The sequence below is a fragment of the Poromitra crassiceps genome, assembly GCF_964638095.1.
Source record: "Poromitra crassiceps genome assembly, chromosome: 14".
Classification (NCBI taxonomy): Eukaryota; Metazoa; Chordata; class Actinopteri; order Beryciformes; family Melamphaidae; genus Poromitra; species Poromitra crassiceps.
In genome coordinates, this window is record NC_139633.1 from 20397743 (window position 1) to 20419244 (window position 21502).

General features: G+C 48.3%; 1 protein-coding gene across 1 annotated transcript in view; it reads right to left on the bottom strand.

Annotated features, from left to right (window-relative positions):
- Positions 1-21502, bottom strand: part of phlpp2 (PH domain and leucine rich repeat protein phosphatase 2) — a gene marked incomplete at its 3' end in the record, with an annotated part of 54037 nt that overhangs the window by 1335 nt on the left and 31200 nt on the right. The window contains exons 6-18 of the mRNA XM_083650955.1: positions 17884-18038; positions 11018-11164; positions 9616-9846; positions 7513-7715; positions 7289-7349; positions 6544-6639; positions 5652-5807; positions 4244-4444; positions 3396-3558; positions 2625-2755; positions 1796-1909; positions 1289-1483; positions 163-394 (exon numbers count right to left, since the gene is read on the bottom strand). Coding sequence (XP_083507081.1) covers positions 163-394; positions 1289-1483; positions 1796-1909; positions 2625-2755; positions 3396-3558; positions 4244-4444; positions 5652-5807; positions 6544-6639; positions 7289-7349; positions 7513-7715; positions 9616-9846; positions 11018-11164; positions 17884-18038 — 2085 coding nt within the window. The remainder of the gene's footprint in view (positions 1-162; positions 395-1288; positions 1484-1795; positions 1910-2624; positions 2756-3395; positions 3559-4243; positions 4445-5651; positions 5808-6543; positions 6640-7288; positions 7350-7512; positions 7716-9615; positions 9847-11017; positions 11165-17883; positions 18039-21502) is intronic.

The following is a 21502-nucleotide window of genomic DNA, read 5'->3' on the forward strand; positions in this document are numbered from 1 at the left end:
GGCTCACAGCTCGGGTTCAGCTCTGATCTAAGAATAGTCGACGAGTTTAGAGTAGAGACCTCTGAATATAAAGCTGTTCAGGAATACGAGAATCATAACTTGCTTTTAGATCGTGACTTGGGCGTAAACGCTTGAACACAACATGCTTGAGTTGTACATTACCTCGGTAATAATAGCTTTGCTGACTTTCACTCTCTCCATCTCCTCAGTGCAGTTCTCCAAGCTGAACACTTTAGAGAGAGCTATAGGCTGGCCGTCCCGACACAGCACCGCCTGGCAGCTGCCCACGTTGGCCACAGTCAGGCTGAAGGTGCCTCCTGGCTCTGAAGGCTCATGGTGGATATAACACAGCAGGGCAGAGGCACCCAGCTTCTGGCCGGCCATACCCAGTTTCCTGTACCATTCAAAACAAAGAGACAATCTGTCGATAAAGCCTTCGATTCACTAACAGCAGCAAGTTATCCGTTTATTTGCATGCACACAATTATTATTATTATTAATTTGAGAAAGAATGGCTTTGAGAACCAATGGAAGGGAAATGTGCACTCTCAAACGATACCTTGATTTATTTATTTGACATGTTTACATGTACTGAAAAGACATTTTGCCTGTAGGCTAAAAGCTCATTGGCCGGGCAATGCCGTGTGATGATGAAGCCTACAGGCAAAACATTGTCTTTTCAAAGCTACATCACAATATCAGATTCCCCTTTTCTTGGGTTCTTGAAATAAGCCTGTTTGCAATCAACGCGCCTTATTTTTGGTCCATTTTCTTACCCACCAGCATTATGGACTTTCTTACTCATTTAAAGACTGACTTAGTTTGCAAACAAACAATCGTGAATTCGCAAAATAGCTGTGACCACATACATGTATGCAGATTTCCAAAATGCAGGATGGCAGGGGCAGCCCACCCTACTCTGCTTTTGGCATGAACACACACACACACACACCTTCACACACACACACACACACACACACACACACACACACACACACACTTGACTTCCATGCGAAATATCAGCCTTCTGTCTCTGCCATTCTGCATTTCGAAATTTGGCCCCCCTCCCCCACTGACACCTTTTAGGCCTGAACACAAACACACACCCTCACACACACACACACACACACACACTTGACCTCCACGCCAAATTTCAGCATCCTCGGGTGAAAACTGTGCCCGCTAAAGGGTGGTGAAGTCTTTGCGGACCGACCAACTGATCAACCTGACCAACAGAGTGACTTATTATAGAGCTGCTGGCCGTAGCTAAAAACACTACCAGTCCTACCTGTGTGAGGTGAGGAAGGTGTTGCACATGTACACACTGTCCACCGTGGAGTGCTGTAGCTCCTCTGACAGCACATCTCCCATGGTGCACTGCAGCAGCCGAGGCACTTCCTCGTTGCGGTCTCCGTCAAAGATGCCGTAACATGCCCCCGCGCCGTCTCCAAAGCGGTCTACTGCCAACACAGACACACACAACCTGCCCCCCCGGAAAGAGATACGCATGAACATACAGACAAGCCAAGCCCTCACATACAGATCATGCATACTGCAACACGGGAAGCTGGAGCTCCAGGCTTACTGAGGCAGCACAGCATGGGGTGAGAGCTGATACAAGACACCACTGTGTGGGTCGCTGTGGTGGCCATGACCCTGGAGGGGTGGCCAGGCTTTACCGGTCTGTCAACAATGATGCACTAAACACTATTTCACAGCCATTAGATCCAGCAGAAGTATTGGCTTCCTCTGCCTCGGCTACTGGAAACATGCAGACACACAAAGCGTTGCTTACTTGTTCCTTTGGCCGCTCATCTCAGAGTAACCGTGGGTCCACGGAGTCGAGGCGCTCAGCGAGTCTCCTGCTGTGGTGGCTGATTTCTGGTCTAACTTCAGGGTGGTGATGTGGCTACAAATGAAAGAATAACCACAGGAGAAGAGATTAAATACGACTGAACATATTATTACACAATCATTGTTTTCAATGTTTTACTTGTGTATGGCCCTTTCAGATGTTTGTCAGATGTTCCTTCTTCACTCGTTAACTTGTGAATTTCTGTGTTCGTTTACCACTAAGAAGGGATACAAAGCTTTTCCTTTCTTTTGTCTTTCTTTGTGTGTGTGTGTGTGTGTGTGTGTGTGTGTGTGTGTGTGTGTGTGTGTGTGTGTGTGTGTGTGTGTGTGTGTGTGTGTGTGTGTGTAAAAAGGCACTAGAATACTATGCGTGTTGCTGGTGTTACTTGGGGTCTTTACCTGTAGGTCTCTGAATCTTTCTTTGGTCTTTGTGATTGAACCTGAAGAGGTTGAGGGTTTAGGTCTTTGTGACTCACCTGAAGAGGTTGAGGGTTTACCTGTAGGTCTGAATCGTTCGTGGGTCTTTGTGACTCACCTGAAGAGGTTGAGGTCTTTGTGACTCACCTGAAGAGGTTGAGGTCTTTGTGACTCACCTGAAGAGGTTGAGGGTTTAGGTCTTTGTGACTCACCTGAAGAGGTTGAGGGTTTGGTCTTTGTGACTCACCTGAAGAGGTTGAGGGTTTAGGTATTTGTGACTCACCTGAAGAGGTTGAGGGTTTGGTCTTTGAGACTCACCTGAAGAGGTTGAGGGTTTGGTCTTTGTGACTCACCTGAAGAGGTTGAGGGTTTTGTGCTCTAGCATGAGGCTGATGTTGCCGGTCAGGTCCAGCTCATGCAGGGTGGCAGGCAGGGAGTCAGGCAGCAGGATCTCAGTCAGCTCGTTACAGCTCAGGTCCACAAGCTACACGCGCGCGCGCGCGCGCACACACACACACACACACACACACACACACACACACACGCACGCACGCACGCACACACACACACACACACAGAAACTGCATTAGGCACTTTATACAGCACTTTTACCCTTTACACTGTACTGCACTTGATCACTTTACTGCATTTTGCACCACCCACCATGCATTTTGCACCACCCACCATAATGTGCCATTGTATTGTTAAGCCATTGATAAGTTACTTTTTTTTTTTATTGTTGTGTCCGTTGATTTTATTGTTATGTATCTATGTCTCAGAAAGGAATTACTCCAGGACAGCACTCCAATAAGTTTGATATTTTTATTGCCTGCACAAACGTTTGGGGCCAGACGCCCTTCTTCAGTGTGCTTAGTGGCAAGTAGTAGTTACATGCCACTTTCTGATCCATTTTCTGAAGATTCAGCACCCACACAGAAACCATTGGGGGTTGAGCACGTTATTTTCCTGGTATTGTGACTATGTATCTATGTTTAGAATCTATGTTTAGAGTTTGTACTGTGGGAGCGAATTGGGGAGTAACTACTTGTTACATAATGGCAACAGATACTAACAGATCGCACACTGGGTAGGAGACACAAAAAGGACAAGCAGAGGAGCCTGACCTTGATGTCAGGCAGGTTGAGGATCTCGGGAAAGACACTGATGTGGTTGGAGTGTGCTATGAGGGTGTGCAGCCTCTTGCAGCTGGACACAGTGGAGGGTATCGTCTTTAGCTTGTTGCCACTTAGATTGAGTTCCTCCAGCAGCTCCAGCTTACTCAGCTTACTACAGACACACAAACAGGACACAACTCAAAGACAAGTCCAGCGAGCTGAACAAGTACAACACTTTCATTCATCGTCGCTGAATTGTGGGGAGTAGATGCAAGGCACTATAAGTAGCAACGTTTCCATAACAACATAGCAACATTTCCATAACTGTGCCCATGGCGCATCATCTCGCGAGTCTCCACCCTCCTACTGTTATTATCTTATCTTTTGATAACCATAGCCAGTAACTAAAGAAAGAATTTGCAGGAAATGGCAAGATGAAGACTGTTCTCATTTACTAACACCAGATAGACACAACTTCCAGCCAATACAACAAAGCTGCCTGCGAGAAACCACAACTGTCACCAACTGCCAATTCTCATCAAAATTAAAATGTCAAGTTCAAGCTGCTAGATTAATATCCAAGGAAAGCAAGTCTGACATTAGGAAAATGTAAGCAGTTCAATTACGCCTCATGTGGATAGGTCAGTTTTAAAACAATATTTTAAAAGGACTCGTCAAATAACAAATGACAAACATGACAGATGAGGAAAAAACAACTACTTGTTCTGCAAAACTGGCTGCTGGCATTGCATTGGCTCACTGATGTCAGAATGAATCCGTTACTCCGCCTCTGTCCTTCAAAATAAGAGTGTGGAAAGAACACTCACTGACTGACGTGGAGGCTAACTGTACCGCACCTGGCAGGGAAGGAGAGGAGCTGGTTGTAGGCAATGTGCAGGACCCGCAGGTTCTGGTGTCCGACCAACAGAGCGCCGCAGTTCTCATTCAGGTTGTTCCTCGTTAGGTAGAGCTCCTGGAGTGTGCTGAGGCTCTCCTCTGATTGGCTGCTGGGAGGAATACTCTCCAGGGCATTGGCTGACACGTTTAGGTATTTTAAGCTATGAGGGAGGACAAACAAAAGACACACATTACTTTAGAAATGTGTATAATTTGATTTAAGGTTAACTTTATCTGGATGTAGACAGTGATATAGATTATTTAGCCTTTGTACCTTTATTTGATTGGGGTGTTTCAATGACACAAGGACTATGGCTAAGTGCAGACTAAGTTCAGACTAAGTTCAGACTCTGGGGATTCATTTGATTGTATTTTCAGCCAAATCGAAGGAGCAGCCTGAAAAGCACGACCCGTCGTGCACATGACAGAATGCCAAAAGTATTTAAGGTTATACTCAAAGGACTGAGCGTTGGTCAGGAGGCGGAGAGAGCCAGGAGCGCTCCAGCTGGTCAGCATGGTGCAACTGCACATAATTAACCTGCGTGTTTCTATCAGTGTGTCTGAGCTGGTGCAGGGAGGGACGCCTGAGGACTGAACTGTTTATTTATCCCTGCAAGGGCAGCACTGATTTATATAGACTGTTGAAATTACAGTAGCCCAGGAGGGACAACTCCAGCACCACTGCTACGTCATTTGTGTGCATAAAGAGTCCCTAAACCTCAAACTCAAATATGTGTAAAGCCTGAGATCTAATAGTAAACAGCATGCTACTGAAATTCGGATTTAGATCTTTGGTGCCAGGCGAAGTCACGTTTGAGTACAAAGACCAGCGAATAGCAGATGGTAATATCAGCAGCCTTATAAATGTTCTACCACCTCCCCCCGCCCCACCCTTGAGTTTCTCTGTTTGTAGATCCCTCCCCTTGTAAAACTATACATTTCCCAAATAACTGAATATAATTCATCTCCTGGAAAACATAATAGGAAAGCCATCAGACACTAAGCGGTCAGTGCTATTACATCTCAGAATTAGACCGTCAAGTACATTAGAGCGCTTGAACTGCTAATGGGTGTTAAGTGATTTAGCACACAGGAAATAGGAGAGCAAATGAGGCTCAGGTTACAGAGTCGTCCAATGATCCGCACCTCGGCCCTTACATACACACTACTGAGGTTATCCCAGAACAATAAGCCTGGCTGAGCCCAACTCCGCCTTGGTACCGCTCGCTGATCGCACTCTGAACTGCAACCGTGTCGGGAGACGACTGTGGGTTAACGTTTCAGAGAGGTATAGATTTGACCGCTAACGGACTGAGATAATAGAATAGAAAGAGAGGAGAGGGGAATGAGAGAGAGAGAGACACTCACTTTAAGGCCTTGTAGAAAAGGCTCTCGGGGAGCTCGCCCAGCTTGTTGTGCTGGAGGTCGAGGGCTTCCAGAGGGACGTGGTCAAGTAGCTCAGGCACTCTCTGCAAACGATTGTTCCCCGCCAGCAGCTTTCTCAAACTCATGCTGTTGAGCAGTCTGTCAGAGACCGGCAGAGAAGGTAGAGAGCCAGGTGAGCAGAGGAACATCACAGAAAGAGGCCAACAGAAGAAAAAAACAAAAGAGCATCATCTCCCCCCTGCGACTTGACTACGTGCGACACGGGGGAAGATCTTGAGGCATGGCAGCCCAAGCTAACATCATCAATGTCCTCTTCAACTTGGCTGCCTAAACACACCTCTCCTGAAATGATGGCAGAAGTCACGAGTGGGTACAACGGAGAGAGAAATATTATCTCATTTGCAGACGCTTTGTGAGGTCTCATTCAAATGCAAATGCTTGTGGCTCTGAGGGACGGCAGTGAATGATGGCTGCCAAGTGCTGTAGGACGGCCACGCTTTTCAGTTGCGACCGCGATGACTAACAACAGAGAGACAACTGTTCTCCACAAAAAGACAGAGAGCAACTTGTAACACCCCATCATCATCCAGCTATTAACATACCATTAGACATCTTTGTGACATCTGTCTCTGACCATGCTTCCCATGGTTCTGCTACTATAATTAAATCTGCAGACAGATAATTGTGAAAAATATGTTTTGGCAATAGAGCGGCCAGTTAAACGGCATCTATTATTATGCATCCTCTGCTATTTCTGGACAGGAGAGCGAGCCATTAATTAAATGCGGCCGATCAAATTATGCGCGATGAAAGATGGGACTTTCAGCGGAGGCGGTCCAGTTTTGGCCACATGACAGGGAAGCGCTCCACGAACCTGGAAGGTATCTCAGACAGGAGGTTGTGTGTGACATCCAGCACCTCCATCTTCCTGCTATCGCACAGCCAGTCTGGAAGGTACTCCAAAAGGTTCCTGTCTCAACACACACACACACACACACACACACACACACACACACGCATACAGACACAATGTGAGCAGAGTCAGCAGCATTATGCTTCTCCTTGGATCGGTGAATAAATAGTTTTGGGACCGAATGACGTAAATAGTCATCAGTAAACTCGAGGGTTGCTCAAGTTTGTTCACAAATGATCTATGATCTTTTCTACACTGCCTATCAATTAACATGGTTTAGAAAACATATTGTTTAACACACAATGTAGCATTTCATTTCTCGTGTGTAATTAGGCCTACAGCCATAGCATGTATAACAAACAGGAAGTCAAGTAAAATGTTAAGTATAGGCCGAAGGTTTGTAGGGTTAACTTAATTAAAAGGAGACTCCTTTCAAATCCTCAAATCTCTTACTACAAGCCTGCAAGGCAGATAAGTCAAATTAGCAATCTAATATTAATCTCATCTATATAGAGACTTGAGGGGCACTGTGTGTAATATGCATTTGTTTGACATCTTTGCCTGGTGCACATTGCATAGAAGCACTGTGCAAAACCAGGTTAATGACGAGTAAGACAAAGCGGGTATTTTTAGACCACAGTGCCTCTATTGAAAACTCTGTCAACACAGAGACTGTGGCTGCTTCCTCCACCCGGCCAGAACTCACTGTGATAGGTCCATGTGTGTCAGCTGGCTGGGGACTGGGTAGATGTTGACCGTGGTCAGGCCTGCGGACAGATAAAAGCAGCAATCAGCTGCCAAACATCTGGGCCACTCGTGTGTGTGTGTGTGCGTGTGCGTCGATGAAGCGAACGCAACGCTAGAGAGAAGGGCCTGAACATATAGACGTCCAGGCAGGCAGAGAGGCAACGGCAGCTGTGCTTCACTCACGGTTGCTGCCGGCGTGGAGCATGCGCAGTGTGAAGCCGCTGAGGGTGAGGGTCCCCAGCCGGTTGCGCTGGCAGTGCAGGGTCTCCAGGTTGCAGACGGAGCCCAGGTCCAGAGAGGCCAGGCAGTTGTCCCTCAGGTCCAGCTGGGTCACCTGGGTCACTGCCTCCAGACTCTCGCTCTTCACCCAGCGCAGCCCGTTCAGCCTGCAGGGGGGAGTGGGAGAGGAAATGCAACGTTACAGCTCATGTCAGCGTAGAGAAGAGGAGAAAGCCATGAATTAAGAACTATAGCAGAATGTTATTTGAGGACCGTGACACCAGACAAAGCAGTGAACAAGGGCTAAAATAGACTCTGTCCGTGCAAACTCTGAGATGTCATGGTCACCAATGTTGGACAAAACAAAGCGATGTGGTATTTGCGGTTGCAAAATTAGCTGTCTTACTTTCCGAAATATTTCACCCATCTTTCGATATTTTTATTCATTCATTCAAACCTTTAATCCTCGGGGACACACGATGAGAGAGAAAAAACTCTTATTTGCAATGGTGCAGCAGTGGTAACAATAGATATAACACAAAGATCAAAGGGAAAAAATTATTACAATAAATAAATAAATGAAAATAATGTGACACTAGTCAAAACAATATGAACAATTTCAGTTCATAATGAGAGATCATCACAACTATTAGAACTAATGTCCAGCTTTCTGAACAGAGAAAGAGACTACAGGTAACTTCTACAGAACCACTCAGTTCTTGCCTGTCAGGTAAGGTGCAGTACTGTACTGTACTGTACTGTACTGTACTGTACTGCACTGTACTGCACTGCACTGTACTGTACTGTACTGTACTGCACTGCACTGTACTGCACTGCACTGCACTGCACTGCACTGCACTGTCCTGCACTGCACTGCACTGCACTGTACTGTCCTGCACTGCACTGCACTGCACTGCACTGCACTGCACTGCACTGCACTGTACTGTACTGCACTGCACTGCACTGCACTGCACTGTACTGTACTGTACTGCACTGTACTGTACTGTACTGTACTGTACTGTACTGTACTGTACTGTACGAGCCTTTGACTGGCAGATGAGATCCAGGCTGTTCCAGGCTGTCCCCGTCCCTCCTACCACTAAAAAAGCCTCTTCTTCTCCCCGGGCGCTGCACAGTGGCTGCCCACTGCTCCTAGTTCTAGGAAGGTTCCTAGTAGAGGATGGGTCAAATGCAGAGGATGAATTTCCCCAAGGGGATAAATAAAGGATAACTTAACTTAACTTAACTTAACTTTATGAGGCCAGCCAGCCTCAGTGCTAATCCACCACAAGTGCCCCCAGCCCCTATAAATACAGTCCACCACTGGCAGCCAATAGCTCATCTCTGAAGGCGTGGCTTGAGGGGTGGAGGAGTGGGGGGGACCCAGAGCCATGTATATAGAAGACTCGCGACATCTCCATTCACTCCAATGGACCAGTTTTTTTACTCTCAAGAGTTCCAGGAAGTAAGGTTCTGGATTAAGCAGCACTGTCGAGTTGCAGCAAAATGGACAGTTTGTGTTGTACTTTAAAAGTTTTTTTTTTTGTTTTTTGTTTTTTATCAAATTGTACATTATCAGCTTTATTTTAGCATTCAAAAGTAGCGCGAGACCCCTTCCTGGCTGCTCATTGGCTACTGAGTCACGCATTTTGGTCCTCCGCTGACGCCACTCTCTCTCTCTAAATTGCTCTGGGGAGACCGTATTAATAACGGCCGAGCTTCACGGTGACGGGGCAAAGTAGGGATAGCTTTTGTTTCATGGGATCCATCTTTCTGTCGATGCCTGAATCGGAGCAGGACGTAGAAATGAAAACAGACCTTTATGGGAAGATGACTCAGTGAGGGAGCACCTCACCGGCGGGGAGAAGGGATACTCTCTCTCCATCCCGGCTCTCTGTCTCCACCTGCCTTCCTATTGTGATTGACTGTCACTGGGGGTGGGCTCTCTCATTACATAACTATTGTGTATTGATCCTACATTATGCACATAGTGACTGATGGGTGTATATTAACTGAGAGCAGAGGAAGGGAAAAGGGGAGAGAGAGTCTGGCCAACTGGCCCCTTACCGGAGGTCAATGTTTTTCAGGTGGCTCATTCTGGCCAGAGCGCACAACTCCAGACTCTCCACCCTGTTGCCAGCCATGGCCAGCTTGTCCACGCCGCTCAGTCTCTCCAGAACAGCGGGGATGAGAGGGAAGTTGTTGAAGGAGAGCCCCAGGCTGTTGAGCTGAGACAGGCCACCCAGTTCCTCAGGCAGGGAGCTGAAGTGGTTCCCGTCCAAAGAGAGGGTCTGCAGGCTGCAGGACAGAGAACCCTGTGGTTTACTTTGGAGTAACACCGAGACCGCTCAGATTGTAAAATATCTGCTTGTATCCAACTGAAGTCACATTCATTCATCGTATTGAGCTCCATCCTGCGTTAAGTACGCACACAGCATGAACATTGGCCTGGTTTAGCTGTCGGATTTAATTTGGTTGCGTAACAAAACATTTGAACTTTATGCATTTCCCCGACTCAATCCGGATTTTCCAAGAACATTAATTATGGATGTATTATATTACAATATGATATACAGAGAGAATTTTAACTATGGATGTATTATATTACATTATGATATAGGCTACAGATAGATTTTTGAAGGGTAGGACATGACAAAGAAAAAGAATCCCGCTGTATCCTTCACATCACTGTAACACAATACAGGGCCAGTTTGGTGCCATATTTAGTACCAGTAGAAATGTTAGCCGATCATTTTACAGTTTAAAATGCATATCTTTTCAATTCAATAAATCAAAACATAAACAAAGCCAGTTGAAAAATAACTGTTTCCTCCCACCCTGCCCCCTCTTCCCTCACGTGGGGGCAAATGTTCAGTACACACCACTGACTGAGCAGTACAATCAGGCTACGATTACACTTTGTGACGTTCAAATTCAGTAGAAGACTTTTGTATACTCTGCAGTGATTGTGTGTACTTCTATCTTCTCCGTTCACTCTCTTTTTGCATGCCATCCCACCACCTGTACAGTCCAGTGGGGGGCGTTTCCACACCAAGACTAAATCATTGTATCTAATCACTCCCACCAGATGGCTGTCCATACCATTACAGAGCAACTAGCACAGTGGTTCCCAACTGAAATCTGCATAAGTATATCGCCTCTTTAGTTAGTTGCTTTGCGTTGCTTTGAAAACTCACATGTAACATTTGTGGTTGTCAGATGTCTTTTAAACTGACAGATACTGCTGTATTGTATATTGTACTGCAGCGCTACTGTATATCTTTGTGTGTGTGTGTGTGTGTGTGTGTGTGTGTGTGTGTGTGTGTGTATATGTGTGTGTGTGTGTGTGTGTGTGTGTGTGTGTGTGTGTGTGTGTGTGTGTGTGTGTGTATATATGTGTGTGTGTGTGTGTATATGTGTGTGTGTGTGTGTGTGTGTGTGTGTGTGTGTGTGTGTGTGTGTGTCACACCTCTGAAGGTTGCCTATCTGTGCAGGGACAGTGTGGAGACCGTTACAGGAGAGGTTGAGCTCCGTCAGGGTGAGGATCTCACACACAGACTCGGGGAAAACACCCAGGCGGTTGTGAGACAGGTTCAGGCTCTTCAGCTGGGAAAACCTGAGAGAGAGAGTAGAGTGAGTCAGACCTGCGATACCGCAAAGATGGAGATTTTAATTTAAAGTTGTCTTGTCTTGTTTTGTTTTGTTGAACATGTTTATTCAGTATAATGGCTGACATTTCTTCTGGATATTAAAGACAAAGTCAGGACAATCATAATATGTTGAACTATAATCTAGCATTGTGTCAGTGCTGGAGAAAAAGTTAAATTTAGTCACACAAACAAATCCAGGGAGGGTCTGTATTTCTTCGAGTAAATACAAATCAAAATGTGGTGGTTTAAACTACAGGGGGCACTTGAGCTAGTGTTTGTTTGCTGCTGGGTAACAGAGGATGAGGAAATGTGTAAAGTAAAAACAGCCAAGCCAACTGGAGGGGACCGTCTGGCAGCTTCAGAGCGTTCCTCTGTGGAACATCCAGCGAGACAGGAGCAGCAGCGTAATAGCAGACCTGCCACTGTGGTCCAAACTCTCAGTGGACCGTCCACTTGACTCTGCAGCGCTGTTTGCTGTGCCACAGGAGAAGGCAGTGGACCAGGGATATCAATAAGGAAGAGATACGCCACACCAGCAGCTGAGGCTGAACAGCAAGGCTTGAAAGCCAGGGTTACCGCTGTGGAAATGAGCTAGCGTAGATTCAACACAGTAGCATCGTTCACCGCAGGGTTACTCCTCTTGCACCATGTTGTAAAGACATGTTCCAGAGCAGCAGAAAAGCAGCCTGTGATTCTGGCAGAAGATAAATGGTGTTTGCCTATAAGGGACATAGGTGCCTTAATATGATCAGTTGATGGTGTTGCTAGATAAGATAGATATGCCCCACGTATTGTGAGGCATAAAAATGAATTGTGATATTAGCTACATTTTATCCTGCTGCAGTTTGGTTTGTCCATCACAATTTAACAAGGTCGGCATTGGGTGTCCGGGTAGTGTAGCGGTAGATTCCCTGCCTACCAACACGAGGGTCGCAGGTTTGCACCCCCGTGTTACCTCCGGCTTGGTCGGGCATCCATACAGGCACAATTGGCTGTGTCTGAGGGTGGGAAGTCGGATTGGGGGTATGTGTCGTAGTCGCTGCATTAGCGCCATGGTCATGCCGGAAGGGAACTGGTGGGAATAGCGTGATCCTCCCACGTGCTACCGGTGAAGCTCCCCCCTGTCAGGTGAAAAGAAGCGGCTGGCAACTGCGCATGTGTCGGAGGAAGCATGGTGCTAGTCTACGGCTCTCCCCAGATCGGCAGAGGGTGGAGCAGCGACCGGGGCAGCAGGGGGAAATTAGCCAAGTACAATTGGGGAGAAAATGGGGGGAAATCTGAAGATAAAAAAGGTCGGCATCAATAGGTTGAGGCGATGTCTCGTCATAGACGCTGGGTTATATGGACGGTTTTACCCCACTCGCGCGCCAGCCGTATAACACTTTGTGGGCGTTCCCACACATGCCGACTGTCTCTATATTATATTATTTGCATTTTAACAACATTTCTCAATTGTTGCTTACATTCTAGCAAGCCAATCCCATTTCTAGAGAGATTTGTGGCTCACAAATGAACATAATTCTCCGCAGTCACACTTTGTTGTCATTGAACTTTTATTTACTACATCGTATCGTGGGGTTGTTTTCGAATTTTGAACCCCACATCACCTATCGACTCATTATCGTGAGGAGCAGCATATCTGTCTACTTGATTAAGTTAATTTTAAACGCTGCCGTTAAGTCTGTTTGTTGGCTCGTAAAATGCGTCTAAAGGTCTCAGCTGGCTGTTTTCAAATGGAAATACATCCTCAGCATTTATTCCACACACTGTGTGTGTGTGTGTGTGTGTGTGTGTGTGTGTGTGTGTGTGTGTGTGTGTGTGCTTGCGTGTGTGTGTGCTTGCGTGTGTGTGTGTGTGTGTGTGTGTTTGCGTGTGTGTGTTTGCGCGAGTGTGTGCGTGCATGTGTGTACATCTGTGAAACGTTCCCAGGACACCGAGTTGTGATGAATGAAGTGATGCAGGGTGAAGCGAAGGGGAAGAGAGCGTGGCATCACAGAGAGGAGGAGGGGGTGAGGGGGCGGTGCTGTGCTGTGCTGTGCTGTGCTGTGCTGCTCCACCGTTACATCATCCACTCCACCTTCCTCTCTTGTTCTCTCAGGTGGAGGTGGCCGGCTGCCATGAGTCACAAGTTAGCCATGTAGGGAGCACATCCCTCTGCCCTCGCAGCCGGAGTCTCATTATACAGAGCGGATGAAGGGAGGGACAAAACTGGAGGGAGAGAGGAGGACGATGGAGGAGGAGAGACTGAGGTGGAGGACAGTGAGCATGTGCAGGATACAGGACAGATGCAAGTGTAAATCTTCTCGGCTACAAGCAGAGTAGGGTAGGTGTTTATATAGTCTCTCCCCAGACTGAAAGATTACGTTGAATCGCTGCGCTCCGCATACTACATAAGTGAGTCTGTGCCACTTCACAGCCACTGCTGGTTTTTTGAAGGCGGGTTGAAATTGAATGAGTGACAGGTCGTAGCACCGATGAGAGAGCGGTTCTAAAAAAAATGGGCTGATCGCAAAGTCGTTACTGATTGGGGAGGACTGAATCCATCACTGGCATGTCACTGGCCAAGTGAACGGTCGGTTCCCTCCCATAATAACCAGCCGGCTGGGGGAAGGTGTCCCAGACCCAGAGAGAGATCTGCAGCATGCAGTAACGTAGTGTATCAGCGTAGGAACTCTCATGGGTCTGGCGTTGAGACTAGTATTGTTTATACAGTATAATGTATTTTGCCAGAACAAGTGTTTCTTCCCTCTCTTTCTCTTTCACTCTCTCTCTGTCTGTCTATAGAGGCTTGCAGATGATTAACATTTTAATAGCGTTATATCTACTGAAAGATCCAGCTTGTTGAAATAAGCTGTATTTGCAGACAGTGCAGGGCAGGGCAGAGAGGGGTGGACATGGAGCTGAGATGCTGCTTCACTCTGTCTCTATGCAGCCGGCTGAGGGATGAGCAGGAGACGCAGCACATCACATGCTGCACTTATGTAACAAACATCACAATAATCACATCACAGTGGAGCGTCAGCGTGGAGCGAGCTGTGTGGAGCGAGCTGTGTGGAGCGAGCTGTGTGGAGCAAGCTGTGTGGAGCGAACTGTGTGGAGCGAGCTGTGTGGAGCGAGCTGTGTGGAGCGAACTGTGTGGAGCGAACTGTGTGGAGCGAACTGTGTGGAGCGAACTGTGTGGAGCGAACTGTGTGGAGCGTCAGCGTGGAGCGAGCTGTGTGGAGCGTCAGCGTGGAGCGAGCTGTGTGGAGCGAACTGTGTGGAGCGAACTGTGTGGAGCGAGCTGTGTGGAGCGAACTGTGTGGAGCGAGCTGTGTGGAGCGAGCTGTGTGGAGCGAACTGTGTGGAGCGAGCTGTGTGGAGCGAGCTGTGTGGAGCGAACTGTGTGGAGCGAACTGTGTGGAGCGAACTGTGTGGAGCGAACTGTGTGGAGCGAACTGTGTGGAGCGTCAGCGTGGAGCGAGCTGTGTGGAGCGAGCTGTGTGGAGCGAGCTGTGTGGAGCGAACTGTGTGGAGCGAGCTGTGTGGAGCGAGCTGTGTGGAGCGAGCTGTGTGGTGCGAGCTGTGTGGAGCGTCAGTGTGGAGCGAGCTGTGTGGAGCGTCAGTGTGGAGCGAGCTGTGTGGAGCGAACTGTGTGGAGTGAGCTGTGTGGAGCGAGCTGTGTGGAGCAAGCTGTGTGGAGCGGCTGTGTGGAGCGAGCTGTGTGGAGCGAACTGTGTGGAGCGAGCTGTGTGGAGCGAGCTGTGTGGAGCGAGCTGTGTGGAGCGAGCTGTGTGGAGCGAGCTGTGTGGAGCGAGCTGTGTGGAGCAAACTGTGTGGAGCAAACTGTGTGGAGCGAGCTGTGTGGAGTGTCAGTGTGGAGCGAGCTGTGTGGAGCGTCAGTGTGGAGCGAGCTGTGTGGAGCGTCAGTGTGGAGCGAGCTGTGTGGAGCGTCAGTGTGGAGCGAGCTGTGTGGAGTGTCAGTGTGGAGCATCAGTGTGGAGCGAGCTGTGTGGAGTGTCAGTGTGGAGCGAGCTGTGTGGAGCGTCAGTGTGGAGCGAGCTGTGTGGAGCGAGCTGTGTGGAGCGTCAGTGTGGAGCGAGCTGTGTGGAGCGAGCTGTGTGGAGCGAGCTGTGTGGAGTGTCAGTGTGGAGCATCAGTGTGGAGCGAGCTGTGTGGAGTGTCAGTGTGGAGCGAGCTGTGTGGAGTGTCAGTGTGGAGCGAGCTGTGTGGAGTGTCAGTGTGGAGCATCAGTGTGGAGCGTCAGTGTGGAGCGAGCTGTGTGGAGTGTCAGTGTGGAGCGAGCTGTGTGGAGCGTCAGTGTGGAGCGTCAGTGTGGAGCGTCAGTGTGGAGCGTCAGTGTGGAGCGTCAGTGTGGAGCGTCAGCGTGGAGCGATTAGGACCGGGGAAGACATCTTTCCTTCAGCATCGAGGTTCAGCCTGTCGTTACAAAGCAACAGAGGGGAGTTTCTCTGGGCAGCAGCACAGCCGATAATCAGTGTGACCGGCTGCAATGTTGGAACAGCATTAATAAGTGCTTGGCAGTGAGGGACGCTTGAAAGGAGCGCGCAAAGCACACGATATTTCTAGTTATGATTACCGGTAAATGTATTTGGATTCATTAGTCTTTTCACGTTTGATTTATAATGTTAAGCGAGTCAAGACAACCTCTCTTAGAAGTGGCATTTCATGGAATCTAATGGAATCCAATTGTGTTCTCTGTCGTTCCAGTTCAACTCTAATTCAACTCCATTCTGTTTTCTCGGAGCTGGGTGCCATTCCAATTCCAATTCCAACTCCAGGAATTGAATTGGAATTTTACCATGCATTCTCAATTCGAGTGGGCGGATTCAAAAGCCTGAAAACTCCCCGCCCTTTTTTGAAAAACTGACAAAATCAGTTTGGCTCAAAATCAGTCTGGCTCAACTGTTGAGTATCTCTTTAATGTGTGATACTGTACTGATCTCCACGGGGAGGTCAGAGAGTGCAGGTCAGCTACAGAACATCAGCCCAGATTTGGTAGGAAATGTAATGGTAATATGTCTAAATCATTTTGCCCTCACAGAATTCACTGTCTTGCTGAAATAGCTTTCAGCAGGTCTGGTGCTTGCCAACACAGGGGAATGAACCCGGGTCGAGCGTGTTAACTTGTATTTCCCATCTACTCTGTTCACTACGGTAAAGGTGGTTTCACCTTGACTAGGTGATGCATGCCCCGTGTGAGCGCTTCAGTCTGTGATGAGAAAATGGCAACGGTGTGTTGTTGTGAGACATCAATAAACTCTGTAAAAGATATAAACGTTGTGTCTCCCTACTCTATATCACCATACTGACAAGTGTTTGGCTAAAACACTGCAAGGTGAGGATATGTGTTAACTGCAGGGTGAGGGGTGTGTGTTCACTGCAGGGTGAGAGTGTGTTCACTGCAGGGTGAGGGGTGTGTGTTCACTGCAGGGTGAGGGGTGTGTGTTAACTGCAGGGTGAGGGTGTGTGTTAACTGCAGGGTGAGGGGTGTGTGTTCACTGCAGGGTGAGGGTGTGTGTTAACTGCAGGGTGAGGGGTGTGTGTTCACTGCAGGGTGAGAGTGTGTGTTAACTGCAGGGTGAGGGGTGTGTGTTCACTGCAGGGTGAGAGTGTGTGTTCACTGCAGGGTGAGGGTGTGTGTTCGCTGCAGGGTGAGAGTGTGTTCACTGCAGGGTGAGGGGTGTGTGTTCACTGCAGGGTGAGGGTGTGTGTTCACTGCAGGGTGAGAGTGTGTGTTCACTGCAGGGTGAGGGGTGTGTGTTCACTGCAGGGTGAGAGTGTGTGTTCACTGCAGGGTGAGAGTGTGTGTTCACTGCAGGGTGAGGGTGTGTTCACTGCAGGGTGAGGGTGTGTTCACTGCAGGGTGAGGGTGTATTCACTGCAGGGTGAGAGTGTGTGTTCACTGCAGGGTGAGGGGTGTGTGTTCACTGCAGGGTGAGGGTGTGTTCACTGCAGGGTGAGAGTGTGTGTTCACTGCAGGGTGAGAGTGTGTTCACTGCAGGGTGAGGGTGTGTGTTCACTGCAGGGTGAGAGTGTGTTCACTGCAGGGTGAGGGTGTGTGTTAACTGCAGGGTGAGGGTGTGTGTTCACTGCAGGGTGAGGGTGTGTTCACTGCAGGGTGAGGGTGTGTGTTCACTGCAGGGTGAGGGTGTGTTCACTGCAGGGTGAGGGTGTGTGTTCACTGCAGGGTGAGGGTGTGTGTTCACTGCAGGGTGAGAGTGTGTGTTCACTGCAGGGTGAGGGTGTGTTCACTGCAGGGTGAGGGTGTGTGTTCACTGCAGGGTGAGGGTGTGTTCACTGCAGGGTGAGGGTGTGTTCACTGCAGGGTGAGGGTGTGTTCACTGCAGGGTGAGGGTGTGTTCACTGCAGGGTGAGGGTGTGTGTTCACTGCAGGGTGAGAGTGTGTGTTCACTGCAGGGTGAGGGTGTGTTCAGGGTGTGTTCACTGCAGGGTGAGGGTGTGTTCACTGCAGGGTGAGGGTGTGTTCACTGCAGGGTGAGGGTGTGTTCACTGCAGGGTGAGGGTGTGTTCACTGCAGGGTGAGGGTGTGTGTTCACTGCAGGGTGAGAGTGTGTGTTCACTGCAGGGTGAGGGTGTGTTCAGGGTGTGTTCACTGCAGGGTGAGGGTGTGTGTTCACTGCAGGGTGAGGGTGTGTGTTCACTGCAGGGTGAGGGTGTTTACCTGGGCAGGTTGAGCAGGCCTCCAGGCCCCTGCAGGCTCATGAAGTTGTGTCGCAGGTTGAGGTGTGTGATGTCCTGGCTGTAAAACAGATATTCAGGAACCGCTTCCAGACTGTAGCAGGACAGGTCCACCAGGCTGACCGTCTGGGACACCACCTTCACACACACACACACACACACACACACACACACACACACACACACACACACACACACACACACACACACACACACACACACACACACACACACACACACACACACACACACACACACACACACACACACAGCCATGTGACGAGTTACTTAAGAGTCAGTGAACACTCGTCAACTTGTTTTTTCCAGTTTCCCACATTTCTCACTCAAATGATGCACATCAACTTAATGAAGTTGATAGTAGATATCTCATTAATTTTCAGTCTGTGTGCCTGCGTAGGAGTGTGCGATTGCATGTGCGTGTGCGCAGGGGATTGTGTGTCTCTGTGTGTACATGGTCTTTACCAGGCGAGGTTTTGTCATAGTTCAGATGTCTCTATCCCACAGATCTCTCTGTCTCACGTGACGCCATGTTTCCTCGTGCAGCTCAGCTCAGCAACAGTCTTTCTTTCACCTCAGATCAGATCTTTTCTGGGCCAGCCATCAGTGCAGGCTAGGCAGTATTGCTCATCCAGACTGAGGACAGTCTCTTCCATTAACAGCAGGACTACACACTGTGCAGCAATCCAGAAAATAGGATGTCACGCTGCTCAGCACAGCGTGACATCACGCCACTGCTTTTGGAGATGACAAAGACAAAAATCATAACCTGATGCTGCCAGATGGTTTGTGTCACATCACCATCTGATCTGGAAACTTGCTCGGGAAACCGTTTCAAAGGGGCAGGCACGTTCAAAAATATACCAGGTGATTGGATGAGCCATCTGTCTGCGTCACACTTAAAGCCCGCCCGTAGCTGCCTCATAGGATGCTGATTGGTCCAAACCACTGGTGGTTCAGATTCAAACCAAACGATTGGAGCGTGTCAAGATGGATTTGTTGTGTGATCGTGATCTTGTGAGAATCCACCTGCCTCACAAGGTTAACAAAACAGCTCATCTCCCACATCTCCCTACTCATCTGCCACCCACTGAAAAAACACCGCTCTTTAAATATGCTAATCAAGTGATGTGAGGATGGGTTTGGTTAGACAGACACAGAACGACAGAGCAGAATGAAAGAGAGGCAGAAAGAGAATCAAACCGAAATAGCACATGTAGATAGGCAGTCTTGCTGTTTCACTTTATTTTGCACAGTGATTAAAGATAGAAGCACGGTGATAGAAAATGCTGAAAGAGGAGAAAAAATATTTGTGTTGGAGAGGAAAATACACAGACTTCTAAAAACACTAGGCATCTCGCGCGCTAGATTCCTAGGCTCGCCCGCTGCACGGGCTCGCTAGAGCTTGCCGAGCAGGTTGCATACGCAGCTCGCCCACTGTGCGGGCTCACTTGCTCTTATGAAATCACTGATGACCACTGCGCGTCGCCACGCGGCCTCGCCTGCTTGATGACATTATCACTGATGACATCACTGATGACATCATCACTGAACTTATAATAGCCTCAGCCAGGAAGGATGACATCACTGATGACTTCATCACATCATTAGGTAATCAGGGCAATCACCTAATTAAAAGATCGGGCTCCGTCAGGTCACCCGCATAGCCCAAGGGCGGAAGCCATCATCTCCGTCTGGTTCCTCCCTGATTCTACCTCATCACTGAGGACATCATCACTGAACTATAGCCTCAGCCTTAGGGCAATTAGGGCAATTAATCTGCCCTAATTAAAAAATCTGGCTCTGTCAGGTCACCCGCACCGGTGCTCTTTACACCCCCTGAAAGTTTCAGCTTGATCGCACATAAAACGGCATAGCTGTGGCTGGCACAAAAATTGAAACAAACAGACAAACAAACATTGCCCACTTGCTCATAGGATAAGATATAATGTAGCTCTCATAAAAACAAAAACAAAAACAAAATCAAGATGATGACAAGCAAAGAAACAATTTAATAGCATACTAGATGTTAAATGACAACATAGAAAAATAATAGAATAACAAGAAGCTGCATATTGCCAAGGGAAATAAAATAAATTAAAACAGCCATGACGCAGAAATGAAATGTGGTAATAATGATGTGGGAAGAACGTGTGTGTGTGTGTGTGTGTGTGTGTGTGTGTGTGTGTATGTGTGTGTGCGTGTGCGTGTGCGTGTGCGTGTGTGTGTGTGTGTATGTGTGCGACGTGCGTGCGTGTCTATGTGCGTGTGTGTGTGTGTGTGCGTACGCAATGCGTATATGTGTAAGAATTTCTGTGCGGGAGAGAGGTAGCGTGTGGGGCACACAGGATTAACATGGGCTCCTGCAGTTTTGTATAAGGGCAATCCAATAAGCATACTTCCTGTGCCATGGCACGGAGAGGAGTCACATGTGATGAAGTCAGTAGGAGTCCAGCGTTTCTGACCACTTGGAGTCTGATCCTCAAAGACTGAGCCTGTGTTGTGTTGTGTTGTGTTGTGTTGTGTTGTGTTGTGTTGTGTTGTGTTAGTTCTGTTGGGAAGTGAAAATTGGAGAATAGAGAATTGCAGCGCATTGCTCGACAATTCTATTTTGAAAGACAGCAATGCTTGGAGAACTGTGTCTTTCGTTATTGGGGTTGATGGTACTCTGAAGTCATTTTAGTTTGATTTGATTTGATTTCTGATTAATGCAACCTAATTAGCATTTGCTAGCTAGCTATGTCAATTCATCATAACAATGTAAGCCTTGTGAAAAACAATAGCAGTGAAAAACTTTCTAGCTGCAGCCCACAACATAGATGCAATCAGAGCATCTACCCACAGCCAGTCAGGATGGAGCAAACAGAGGCTCCGCCCACAGCCAGCCAGGATGGAGCAGAGTCGTATAATAGAAGAGTTCCGACATCTCCATTCACTCCAATGGACCAGTTTTTTTCCAGGAAGTAGAAAGTGGAACTCTTCAGTAAAAAAAGCAGCACTGTCGAGTTGCATCAAAGTAGACAGTGCTATACTTTGAAAGGGTTTTTCATCCCTTGAAATGAATCAAATTGTACATTATCGGCTTTATTTTAGCATGCAAAAGTAGCGCGAGACCCATTCCTGGCTGTTCATTGGCTAATGATTCTTGCATTTTGGTCCTCCGCTGACGCCACTCTCTTACTAGAGGACACTAGGATGGAGCAAACAGAGGCTCCGCCCACAGCCAGTCAGGATGGAGCAAACAGAAGCCCCGCCCACAGCCATTCAGGATGGAGCAAACAGAAGCTCCGCCCACAGCCAGTCAGGATGGAGCAAACAGAGGCTCCGCCCACAGCCAGCCAGGATGGAGCAAACAGAGGCTCCGCCCACAGCCAGTCAGGATGGAGCAAACAGAAGCTCCGCCCACAGCCAGCCAGGATGGAGCAAACAGAGGCTCCGCCCACAGCCAGTCAGGGTGGAGCAAACAGAGGCTCCGCCCACAGCCAGCCAAGATGGAGCAAAGTGCAAAATGAACACAGGGCAGCTTGTCATGAGGCAGCTAAATCCACTTTTCATTCAGTAACAATATTAAAGCCTCCAGAAAG